The following is a 13,443-nucleotide window of genomic DNA, read 5'->3' as shown; positions in this document are numbered from 1 at the left end:
TTCAGGGTTACAACCAACGGGTTTGTGTGAGAATTTCCTCCTTCAGGTGCATCCTTTGCCGAGAATTTTATTTCCCTTCTCTACCATTCTTCTAATGGTTCTTTCGTGGTGACGTTGAATATTTCATTTCCTTTAAAGTCCCTCTTATGCACCCTCTTAAGTATGTTATCATGAATATTTTGGATGTTCTTTGCTGCATGTGTTATCATATTGAAATTCTTCCTTTGTGCTCCCTGATCTATCTCAATTCGATATATCGGCTGGTTGTCACGAGGTGGTGGCGGTGGCACATAATCCCCTTGGAAATGTGCGAGTTTTCCCTGCTCTATCAGGCGAAGTATAATTCGGCCTTTGTGTTCCGACAATCATTCATATGATGCCCGTGAAAGCGATGATACCTGCAAAACTCATGGCTCCTAGTACCCGGAGGTGGATCCCTTCACAAATTGGGGGGTGGCGAGATCTCTTCTGTTAATATGATTGCCTCACATACCTTCTCCACAATTGTGTTAACTCTAAGGAGATTTAAATATTCAAACACTGGTGCATTCTGTCGACGCTCTCCAAATCTGGGCCCTTGGTTATTACTTTGTTGGTACCTGGAGTTGTAATTTTGTGGATCATAATTTCTCCTTCTTGATTGTTCATACCTTTGTTGATCGATCCACTCTTGATCTCCACTTGACACAGCTACAAGCTTTGCCGGTACCGGGGTCGAAGGCTCCCCTTTTTCACATTTAGGTTCATTTACCACGACATGCACTGCCCTTGATAGTAATCTTGAATTCCCTTCCTTTGTTGGAATTGGTTCTACTTCACTGACTTGCCTTTGTTTTTCTTCCAACGCTATGTACTCCTCTTGGTACTCCCTTAATTCATTCATCGTCAAAGAATTTAGGATGATGAATATTTGGGTGTACAACAAGTCTGTTGGGATCAATGCGTTCACAAAAGCTAAGATGAAATTCTTCTCGTCAACCCTCCCTGCAAGCTCGCTGCATACCGTTCTCCATCTCGTTACTAATCCTCGCAGGCTTTTCGAAGGTGTCTTTCGCAGGTTCAATAAAGTATCAATCCCCGGTCTAAACATGTTGTTAGTTATATAAGTGGTCAGAAATATCCTCTGTAAGTCTTTGAAGGACGAAATCGATCTCTCTGGTGGCCCGTCAAAGAAAGACAATGCTTCCCCGGCCAAGCTCGCGGGGAAGTATCGACAAAGTACCACATCATTTCGTCCTCATTGCATCAACGAAAGGGTGTATTGCTTCAAGTGCTGCACAACACTTTCAGATCCGCTAAATATGCTCGGGAACGTTGGCAGCACACATTTCTCTGGGATATCAGCGTACATGATCTCATAGGTTAATGGAGATTTATCGGCCTCTTCTATTGTTTCCTCCACCTGCACTCTGCCGCCTCTTCGCAAATTATTTATCAATGCCCTCATATCTCGCAGCTCTTCCAAAACTTCCTAGTTCAGTTTCCCTTCACTTTCTCCCCAACGTCCTTCCCTTATCACATTGATCCTTCCTTCACCATGTCTCCTTGCTTCCTCCTCCCTGTGGTTGAATTCGCGTCGTGTTTCATCTTCTCTTCTCCTCTCATCTTCCTCGTACCTTCGTTCTTCTTCATATCTTCACCTTTGATCTTCCCAGCTCGACACTTCCAATTCCCTTCTTAGTTCTCTTTCTTCACTGCTTTCTCTTCGTCGCTTCCTTCGCTCTCCTCCGTCGTCCTCGCGGGTATGCCTCCCTTGTCGTAACTCTTCTTCTCCTAATGATATCAAGTTCACTTTTGAATACGTGGCGTCAACTTCCACTTTCTCGTTCAATTGGCGATTCTGCAATACCAATCTAGCATTCTGCCTCATCAATCGAGCGTGCTGTTCCGCTAGATCTCTATATCGCTCTATTTCAATGCGGAGCGTTTCCCTCAGCTGATCAAACGCCATGTTCTCTTCGCCGATATTCTCCTCCATTTTCTCACGAGTCATCTCTTCTCTTATGATGGTGTCCGTGTCGGAAGTGTGTACTGAGCCCTCTCTGAAGTTACCTCCGTTGGCCTCCTCAGTTTGCCGCTGGTTCACGCCTCGTCTTTCTCATTCAACCGATGTTCATTCTTCCTCCTCTTTTAGCCTCCAATCTCTTGCTTCTCCTCGGTGCTATCATGTGTGCCGCCCGATCTGGTGTTCTAGTCATCAACCCACCCCTACAACTTTAGCTTCTCTCCAATCCTTAGATGAGGATAAATCCCAAATCTAAGTTCCATGTTTCTGGACGCCAAAATGTAACTACTGGAAATCCAGTAGTACACCCAAAAGGAAAGTAACCAAGATCTAAGACATGTTTAATAATATGAACCCCAAAATCTTTATTGATGAATCATACAAAGAAATCAAAGTACAAGTTTTTAAACACAAGGAAACCCTAATCTCCTCTCAGCAACGCTCTCCCACTCAACCCCAATCCGATCTCCCATATCTTTCCCAAGGACCTCTACTTATAGGCCAACTAACCCTAATGGAGTACAACTCATTTTAGTTCGCTACATTCTCACAGAGGTGCCCTTTACTTCGCCTAGATCATTTTCTATAAAGTTTTTCCTTTTCTTTCGCTATCCTCACATGGACTTGTCGGGACACCTGTCTCTTTTCTTGCTCCATAATTTATCTACTTCGTGACTGTCTTTTCAACCAACTAATCCTACTTCGCTTTTCCTGACTTCGTCCTTGGTGACTTTCTGGACACTTCAATCTGGTCTTTCGTATCTTCGTGTGAGTATTCCTGCCTTTGCTCATATATTTGTCTTCGTGTGATTGGACCTTGACGAGATAATCTCTGACATCTGATTTGACAAGTCCCTGACTGGGATCTTAGAGTGAGATTTTCTATCTCTTTACGTCCGACACGTGGCGAACCTATTTCGTGTACCTACACTCGCCATAAGGAATTCACTTCCATATATTAATATAATTGTCATTATTGGAAACTTATGGATCTTCATACATCAATATTCAAGATGAAGTAAAATACTTATCTGTAGTTGTTTGAGAAAAGGATGTAAGTTTTTGGATTGTTATTGCATCTTTTGATTTGCAGATACGCAAGACCTCATTATTAAGAGCATCTTCTTATTGGAGCCAAAATATTTCCAACTTGTCGAGCATGTTTAAAGTTTCTTGGCATGAAACTTTTATTATCTCCGTACTATCATCGTCAGAATTATCTACTTCTGCTTCTTGTCTAATTCCATCTATAATTTGTTCTTCAGTTAAAGCCATATACGACTTGATGCTCATTTGGATGATTAAGGAAGACATCCATATTCATTATCATTTATATACTTTGACCTAGCAAAAGAAATTATTTTTGGTATACCTCCCAATATTAATAAACTTCATATATTATTAATTTTGTGAAGTCCCAAAACCATTAATATATGAAGTTTTTACTGTATAAGTTTCAGCAGGGACGACCCAATAGGGGAAGCAAATAAGCTCCACAATAAGGCCCATGGGGTAACAAAATACTTGTTTTGGGTTTTTGGTTTTTATCAAAAGTAAAAATACTCCTAAGGGATTATTCATAAAATTATGGGACATGTACGTAGGGCTTATTCATTCCATTAAGTAACTGGTCGGCTTAAAAAAAAAAAAAGAAAAAAAAAATCTCAGTCTTTGATCACTCAATCTTCTTGTTAAATTTGTATATGGTAATTCTCAGTCTTTAATCACACATTCTTGGTTTTATATTTGTATATGTTAATCCTCTTTATAGTTTACTATTATTGTTGTTGAGTCATCAATAAAAAAGATGAGATAATCAACAATGTTAGGTAATTCTTATGGGATATTATATTTTTAGATTTTCTTGTTGTAATAAACAATCAAATTTTTCGAATAATTCGAGTCTTTAGTAATAAATATTGGAGTTGAACTGTATTGAATATCAATGAAATTACCATTACCTATAGAAACTAAACTAAGCGTAACTAGTCTTGTTTACATCATAAATTTCTAGTGTTATTATACTATTTCAGTAGGTTGGGGGAAGACTGAAGTCAAATGCCATCATCAGGCATAATTTGTTGATTTCAATATTTTCAAGGCTTTTAATCTATGAAAATATTCCAGGATTCCAGTAAGTTTCAGATTATAGTTGGGAAATGATAAATTCTATTCGTTCCAGTAATCTTGGTTCTTGTCTGCTGTAGGTACGCCTTCACTTAAAAAAGAAAAGAAAATACAAGCATACCGATCTCAAAATGGGAAATGCTATTCGGCCCCCTATTCTTTACCTCCCTATAATCTAAGCTTCACATCCATATTGAGATTCGCATTCAGGTTCAGATGGGGTTCACCATTCCCTTAATATTGATTTAAATTGTAGGAATGACAATAGAGAGGTGGAGATTAGGAACCAAATATCACTGCCGTCTCAAAATGGAAGAAGAGTTAAAAATTTCTCTTTATACAACAAGTAAACCTGCACCTCCAAAAAAAATGCTCATGGGACAAAAAATAGAATTCTCCACTTCGAGGCAAACAAATCCGAAAATGATTTACCTCCGGCGGACCCAATTTCGCGGGTTGTCCCGCAATCTCACAAGGGGGTGGGACCCACACTAAACCCACCCCTACAAATCTGCCGGTCATTAAATCCCTCCTGTTTTGTGTCCTGCGGGACAACCCGCCGGATTGGGCCCGCAGGATGCCTATCTTTTCCGAAACAAATCTGAGTAATGGTCCTCGTTTTAGTGGTCAACAAAAATTGTACTCTTTCTTCATAAGAGAGGTGGCCCAGGTTTTAGTGGTCAACAAAAAATGTACTTTTTTTTTCTCTAAAACGTAAGAGAGGTTTTTACGAGATCTCAAAACTCTTGAAATGGATCCTTTGCAAACAAAATGTAAAAAATAGTACTTCATCCCAAAATAAATAAAGCGACGAAAACTAAATTAAGCTAGAACCCCGAATGTCTCAATCATGGACACGGACAGTGGTTAAAATGAGTACGTACGCTATAGAACATTTAAGAACGAATCATGATCCATGGAAAACAAAGATTACTAGATGAAGCTACTCTTGTCATTAAATTGTCTGCTTTTAAACTCAATAGAACGGCAAGGGCATATCTGGTACCAATCCAGCAAAGTGCATGTAGACTCTTGCCTTTCCTAAAGATAAAATCATAACCCAGTCATGGAACTCTTACTTAACCAACTCAAGTAAGGTAGAAATACATTTTCTTTTACATTATACAAGTTAATGTAGTACTAGACGAACATTATGCTACTGTCTTCTGCTAATTTAGGGATACTCGGGGGAAACTCCCCAATAGGGAAATGAGGCTGTTGAATGATAATTTACTTCATCGTTGCACAAAAAACTGTTGAGCTCTGAAGTCTTCGTGTTTGTGTTACTGGTTCGTCGTTGCTCTACATCATTTGAGCATTGAACGGCAACGTAATCCCTGGTACTCTTACTGACAACGTTACGCCCAACTTGCAGTAGCGACCCATGTTCCACGTTTGCTGTAGAATCTTGCATAGACAGGCGACCTTCAAGCTTGTATTTCAGTTCTATAACCTAAATGCATATACATGTAATACATACCTGTTAATATTCATATATGCACACAGCCATAAATTTCATGTTCATATCTGTAGCTATAGCTAAACTAACCTCTTGACGAAGATGTTGGTTTTCCGTCGTGACGATTTCGTAATCCTCCTTAAGTACATTATATAGTCGTTCAATTTGCTTTCCCTTCATCCTAGCACGTCGATTTTGAAACCACGTCGCAATTTGACGAGGATGAAGTCCTAGTTCCATAGACAACTTCCTTTTCCTTTCAGGTTCCAACTTCACTCTATTCTTTCTTAGCTCCGTTGTTCTACTAGATGGCTGTTGTTGCTCCAGCACTATATCCTCCTGGAAACTCCTTTCCAACACCTGTACTTGTTCAGCCGTCAACTTTGTCTTCTTCCTAGTCGTATCCACTTGGTTGTTGATGATGTTTGCTTCATAAACTCCTCCACCATTTTGAGCCTCATGATCATTCACAGAACTAGACCACAACTTCATCATTTCTGCCGCTACTAACCCTGGCCAAATTTTAAATTAGTGGTGCGCCGTTAGAATCTGCTAGCTAATTGGCATATGCAATATATACAAAAATAAAATAAAATTGAACTTAAAATACCTGGAAACGGTTCCCCAGCAAAGTAGTCACATTGGTAGTGAGGACCACCATTATCAAAGTTGTGCTGCTGTTCTCCTCCTCCTTGTGATGTTGAACCAACTGTTGGAAATGGAATTTGGCCATTTATAATTGCAATGTCACTGCAGTATACATAGTTGGGATTCGCCATTATATATATCAAAACTTGAAACGAAGTTAAGCGACTATGTTTAATCAACAATACTTGAAAGATCTATCTAGATATATACTATTACTACTACTACTACAATCTACACTATTACTACTATTTAGTACTTGAGAGAGAAATTTAGTCTTATATATGCTCTAGTCTGCTAGCCTAATACATGCTTGATGTTTCTTCTTTACTTTTTATAGAAGTGATTGTGTGTGCACGTACTGCTGGTAGTATCCACAAAGAGAAATAAATATTTGCAAAGAAAGAGACACTAGATAAGGAGAATGCATGCATATTGGAGTCCGTACTGTACGTTCCAATGATATGACAAATGAACAGACCGGAGAAGACAAAAAAAAAAGGTAAAAAGAAGACAAGAAGCAGATACGAGAAATGCATAATCTTAACTTTTAACCTAAATCCAAAAGGAATACACATCGAATTTTACTGATTTTTTCTCTCTTTTTTTTAATAAATGAGAACAGGTTAAAAATGAAAGAGACTGCACAATACTGTACTGATATTACAAAAGAAAAGCTCAGGCAAGACCCTCGGTTATTATCTTTTTTATTTTAATGGGATAACTGATTCTCATTTATAGTGTTGTTTGTACGTCTTCGCTAAAACATTTACCCCAGGTACCAAAAGCCGACAAAGCTAGCTATATTAGTAACTTTTTCTTTTTCCTTTTTTTTCACAAAATTGGTTAAAAAGATCAAAATTAACAATTCCTCGATGAAAAAACTTGTACATTTTTATATTGCTTAAATAGCCAAAAATTAAAAAGATATTGTTCAAATGGACAAAAATATAAAAATAGTCCTACCAATTTAAAAATAATTTTTCTTATTTTTAATTTATATCAGGATGCATCCAGTTTCATCTTTGCTATTTTTTAAGTTTAAGCCGCGATGAATCCGGTTTCATCCCTGCTAAAATTTTTTTGTTCATTTCACACATACTAATTTTAACTCGTCCATTTCAACCATGTTTTAAATTTTTTTGGACAAATGATCCATTTTTCTTTTTTTTTGTAAGGAATGATAAACTTCACTTTATTTATCGGTTCTTTATTAGATTAAAAATCCAACCTCCCAGACCTTGAAAATCAAACCTCCCATAAGTAGCATTTCTCATAGATTTTTTCTTTGCTTTTCTGAGAAGCAGCGGCGTGTACTACGGTGGTACTCTCTCGTCTGCATTACTTGCTTTATGCTCCCTACCCAGTCCGTATAATTTATATTTTCTGCTGAAGCTACTACGTATGGTGTTTCTTCAACTTTGTCTGCTTTTCATGGCCGTATATGAAATCATAATCATCTTTAATAGATTCATAGGGTGTTTGTTTGGTTATGGTAGCCCTTGCAACTTGCAAGCTCATTTTAGTACAGTTGCAATGAGACATATATTATTTACTATTTATTTATTTTTTGGTTAGTCAAGAAAATCTCAATGAATCACACAGTCAATAGGTTAGGATAGTTGCAATTCGTGTTGGCGTGTCCAATAGGGACGTTTCTTACTCGAGTGTCTCCTATATAAAACCTTTGCGTTGTCACTTGTCATTTAACCTTTTATTGAAGCAAATCTCTTCACTATCTTTTTCAAGCTATAATCGGAATAAGTGAATCTCAGAACTTCCTCTTAATTTTTCAAATCTGCCAAATGAAAATGACTATTTTTTTTTTTCCGAGGAGAAAGGTTAAACTAAAAATAGAAAGGAATACAAGAAGAGAAGTGCCTAAGCATGTCTCGGATGAAGGTCAAAGCCAACAAGGAGTGCAAGCCACCTCCAAAACCTAAAGAACCCACTTCACCTAGGCAAAAACATAGGCCGTAATCACAAACAAGAAAGAAAGAAACTATTGTTTCCTTGCTACGGATCTTTGACCTCTACCCAGACTCTCGATGCTTCCCATATTAGGGATTTTTCCATTGCATTTTAATCTTGAGAGTTCTTTCTCAGTTGGCAGGGAAGACTTGTAAAGTCTGTCGTGTAAGCACATTTTTGGTACAACATAACGCGCTAAAATTCGAGTTTCCTTCTGCACTTCAAATGTTACCGTTGACAACAACTTGTATTAGATGAGATATCCGACTCTATGATACATATTATCCACAAGGATCAGTCACATTATGTATGTGACATTTAGTCATCTCCCTACTTAGAGCGTCCACAGTGGTGCGAGTATAACCAAAGACTAAAAAAAAAGACCAAATTTGGGTTTAGTCCGTCATGTGGCGTAGTGGGAAAAGAGTATATTTGGTCGTGCGTTGATAAACATTACGCCTGGTATCAGGCGTTGGTAAAGATAACGCCCGAATGGGGCGTTGGTAAAGATAACGCGCGAGTGGGGCGTTGGTATTGTTCTACGCTTCACAAACAAAAAAAAAAAGAAATGGGGCGTTAAGTATATCAACGCCCCATGTAAGTTTTGAAAAAAGAAAAAAATGGGGCGTTAAGTATATCAACGCCCCATGTAAGTTTTGAAAATTTGTGAAAGTGGGGCGTTAAGTATATCAACGCCCGTTTCATGCGTACATTATATCAACGCCCCATCGGGCGTACATTATATCAACGCCCCGTTTCAGGCGTACATTATATCAACGCCCCGTTTCATGCGTACATTATATCAACGCCCGATGAATGACGGAGATTATATCAACGCCCGATGTGTAGCGGAGATTATATCAATGCCCGACTATATTTGGATTTGGTCCTGATCGCAGACCAAATTTGGTCTGGATTTTACTCTTTGATCAAATTTTGATCGATGGTCCGTCCCACTACGCCAGCCCACTCGACTGAAAATTTGGGTTTAGTCGTCCATTGCAGTTGCTCTTACTGTACCTAAAATGTTCTCATTTTCCAAACTTGATAACGTCTTTTGCGTTTGTTCATCTACCTTCCAAACACAGGTTTTCTCATCTCCCAAACCTACTTAATTCCGGATAAAATTTCGATAACCAAACAACAAACGATTGTTAAAACAAATTGCTACGTGCTCAACTACAATGGGTACAGCCCAAACCCTTCTATCCAAGTAAATACACAGGATATATGATACATCATCTTTCTCTGCATACGTGATGTGCAGGCCAATATGTAGGCCAAGGTGTTGCTGGAGTATTTTTAATGGCACAATCTCTCATTTTATGTTATTTTTGGCGGGGCTATGTACGAAAGATTACAGTGACGTTTGAACAAACACAATCAAAACTGTCTTCACAAGCTATTTTTAACTCTCTTAACTTGACTTTCGACCAAGTCCGTTCATATGAGTGACAGATGATTTCAAGATGTGCTCATACAGATTGTGATGTTGGTATAGTGGTTCTTGCAATCGTGTGTTATGAATCAATTGGTTTAGAAGATGATTGTTATAAGGGAATCAAATGTTACTAAATAGCGGACCAAATTAAAAACTGATGCTCCAAAATATGGTATTTGATACATACCGTATGGTTTTTGTAGTAGGTGGTAGTAACTCTAGACAACATGAATCACATTTAAACGATAGTTGCCTTAGGTGTCAAAAAGAATTATCACAAAACTCATTTGTGATTAAAAAATTTAAAAGTCCTAAATGACAAGAATTTATGAAGAAAAGAAAAAATACAAAAAGAAAAAGAAAAAAATACACCAAAGGACAGCTGGATACATGGTTCAAAAACGACGAATAACAACCAAATATTTCTTGAAATTTCAGGCTGTTCCATATTCTAGATTCAAAAAGAGAGTAATGGGTAAATACTTCATCTACTATCAACTTCCATATTTGACTCTGGTCAACAGAAATTGACCAGTGTGAATTCTGGTTAGCAAAAATTGTTGCCTTTATAGTAGCCATCTAATGTGAAGCCAAAAACATTTTTGTTTTTTTGGTTGATAATTTCTATGTGGATTGTAACTTTGTTAGCTGATAGTGATTTAATTAATCATCAATGAGAACAAAGGTGGAGAAAACAACATACAGATACACTCAAAGATTAGACTTGGAAAAAATCTTGATTAAGATTTTCTCAACGATACCGCATTTAACATCACCTATTATTTTTTTATTACATGATCAAGTCATGAAGAAACCGCGTTGAGACGACGTTACACCCACCTATACAATTATTGTATTTGTGCCGGTCATCTATATTTTTTATATATAAACATCCCAATATATCTAAAGTCTAAACACAACATCTTAATCCATTTTCATTTCTCTGAAATTTTCATAATCTTTTCTGATAATCAAACAAAAAATGGCTACCATTGTTGTTCATGAATCAGTTCCTTCTCCTACGGAAGATGCTGAGGCCGTCATGAATGCTGTTAAAGGGTGGGGTACAAATGAGAAAGCTCTTTTTGAAGTTTTAGCACATAGAAATGCAGCACAAAGGCAAGCAATAAGACACGCTTATCAAGAACATTATCATGAGGATCTGATCAAAAGGCTGGAATCTGAATTGCACGGGCATCTTGAGGTTTAGTTTTCAACTCATTGATTCCCTTTTTTTCAATTCCTCTCCGGAAAAGTTATATTTTAATTTTCTCAATTTAACATATTTAAAATAAAGTATTACTTTTTCTAAAACAGAGGAGCTTAATTAACAGAAAAATATTTAATTTTGTTGATGGCTCGCAATATATAGAAAGCGATGTACCGATGGATGTTGGAACCACTCGACTGTGATGCCGTCTTAGCTAACGTTGCGTTGAAAAAACATTCACCGGATTACCCCGTTATCATCGAATTGGCATGTGTGAAAGACCCTGAGGAGTTTTTAGCTGTAAAACGTGCTTATCAATGGCGGTACAAACATTCTCTGGAAGAAGACGTTGCCTCCCACTCATCAGGGGACCTCCGTAAGGTATATACTTACGTTCCAATGAGTAATTTCATTTTCCTTAACATATCTTGTTCTTTCTGAGAAATTCAAACACTAATTGTAATTATATGCTTAATTTCACCAGCTCTTGTTTGCAATAGCAAGTACATTTAAGTACAATGGTTACGAAATAGATGCACATCTAGCAAAGGCAGAGTCACATATTCTTCACGAATTGATCGAGAACAAAGCCTATAATGATGACGAATTTATCAGGATTTTTGCAACAAGGAGCAATGCTCAGCTAAATGCTACTTTCAATATTTTTAAAGATGATTATGGCATTTCTATTGCAAAGGTATCCTCCAAATTTCTGTATTTGTGGAGTTCGTAGGACCATTAAATTTGCTGTGAAAATTCGCCCAACTTTGCACAAAATTTTGCCTCAATTTAAGGAAATTCATAGCATTTTAAGCAGTGCCAAGCAACAATTTTTTTTTTGCACAACTTTGAATCTAACTTGCACTAACATGTTGTCAATGTGTCTTATTCTAGAGCTTATTGGAAGAGCCAGCTACTGAGTATTTGTCAGCCTTGCGCACTGTGATTCACTGCATAACTGATCCTATTAAGTACTTTGTCAAGGTAATATCAAATAATCAATGTTTTGTGTTATGTTCTGGTTTGTGCATTTTCATCTCAGGCGATTTACAAGTGTGGTTTCTTTAATAAATGTCAGGTGCTGCGGGACGCCATTCATCAACATGGTACAGATGAAGATACCCTAACTAGGATTATCGTAACACATGCAGAGAGGGACTTGAGGTTGATTAAGGAAAAGTATTATGAGAGAGACAACATAACTCTTGAAACTGCAGTAGTAAGGGAGACTTCAGGGGATTATGAGACCTTCCTCCTAGCTCTACTTGGTAACTAATGAACGAACTCGATCACAACCCCGCCAAGATCCTTATCAGTACTGCTTCGTGCAAATGCTTATGTAATTCCCGTTCATTTGATTTGTGTTGCTTTTGTTAGGTGTGTTTACATTTGTGATGGTACCGGATGGCTTGATGTTGTTACCGTATCTATTGGTTGTATATTCATGGTCTGGTGGTTTTGCTTCTAAATTTGACTAGCTCTTACTCCAAGTCTTATTTCTATGTCATTCTTGGATTGAAATTCTCTTCTAAATCAATTTGTGTTGTTTCAAAATAAACTAAATTTAAAGAAAAAAAAAAAAAAAAAATCAGAATCAACCCAATTAATTAAGCTCCAGGGACATCATCAAAATCCCTGGTTGTTCAAAAAGGGATTGTTAGTTTTTACTAGTGTGTAACCCGTGCTACGCACCAGGTGCTGTGGGAATCGTCGATTGGTGTGGCGGGGTTTTGCCCCGCACCCGTTTCCTAAATGCATTAAAACATCTTCGAAAAATTCTTGTTTTGTCTGATTATTTATAATGGATAGGAAAGTTTGATCCCTTGAGTAATCAAACTATATAATATGTATAGTTTAAAAGAACTTGGACATGACGAAAGTATAAATGAAATTTTAAGTTACCAAACAAAAAATTTAGTGTTAGAAAGGCTTAATCTCAATGGAACATCAACTCTATAAAGTCTATTCTATGGAAATATTCCCAAAACTATGTTCGAAGCATAGCCAAGTTCAAATGTTGTTAGTTGATCAATCAACATTCTTGTAAATTGTTTGGTAAACCACCTAAGACGATCACGGAAAATATTTATTCTCTTAATGGAATTCAGCTTAATTAAAGATGACATAAGTTTCTAACAGGAGATAACTTTTACATACATCAGAAAACTACCATACTCGGATCAGTTAAAAGACTACAAATTTGTTCGTGTATATGAAGTTTTGGACTTTATAATGCATTCGATGGTATTCTGAAAACATCTACGATAAAAAACCTAAAGAAGAACATGTACATTAATAAAGTTGAACAGTTGTACCATTTCTACTCTTCTAACGCAGAAGAAGGTTCTATTAGATACTTCCCAGATCTTGGAATACACATTAGGCAGAGCTTCATTACTTTATCAGAATGATTTTATCGACTGATAATATTTATGCCCAAAAACCTTCCTTCCATATATAGTAGATTTATGTTCCCTCTTCCAATAAAACTTTTAGAGTAAAAGTTACAAACAAATATGGTTTACTGACTTATATAAGTGATTAAGTTCTACATAGCTACTAATGATAACGTGAAGATGAGGGAA

The 13,443-nt window shown here is 37.2% G+C and overlaps 1 protein-coding gene across 1 annotated transcript; it reads left to right on the top strand.

Moving 5' to 3' along the window:
* The first annotated feature begins 10,545 nt into the window (after nucleotides 1-10,545).
* Nucleotides 10,546-12,365, top strand: LOC113339852 (annexin-like protein RJ4). Its single transcript, XM_026585077.1, has 5 exons — nucleotides 10,546-10,852; nucleotides 11,021-11,239; nucleotides 11,343-11,555; nucleotides 11,753-11,842; nucleotides 11,937-12,365. Exons 1-5 carry the CDS (start codon nucleotides 10,631-10,633, stop codon nucleotides 12,132-12,134), a joined length of 942 nt encoding a protein of 313 aa, XP_026440862.1. The 5' UTR covers nucleotides 10,546-10,630; the 3' UTR covers nucleotides 12,135-12,365.
* The last annotated feature ends 1,078 nt before the right edge of the window (nucleotides 12,366-13,443 follow it).

The sequence above is a fragment of the Papaver somniferum genome, unplaced genomic scaffold (assembly GCF_003573695.1).
Source record: "Papaver somniferum cultivar HN1 unplaced genomic scaffold, ASM357369v1 unplaced-scaffold_21, whole genome shotgun sequence".
In the NCBI taxonomy this organism is placed as follows: Eukaryota; Viridiplantae; Streptophyta; class Magnoliopsida; order Ranunculales; family Papaveraceae; genus Papaver; species Papaver somniferum.
This window is presented reverse-complemented; position numbering and strand designations above follow the sequence as displayed.

Coding starts and splice junctions, on each gene's coding strand:
- LOC113339852 (XM_026585077.1), top strand. CDS start 10,631: ATGGCTACCATTGTTGTTCATGAATCAGTTCCTTCTCCTACGGAAGAT. Junction 10,853..11,020: donor AATTGCACGGGCATCTTGAG/GTTTAGTTTTCA, acceptor CGCAATATATAG/AAAGCGATGTACCGATGGAT. Junction 11,843..11,936: donor CTATTAAGTACTTTGTCAAG/GTAATATCAAAT, acceptor AATAAATGTCAG/GTGCTGCGGGACGCCATTCA.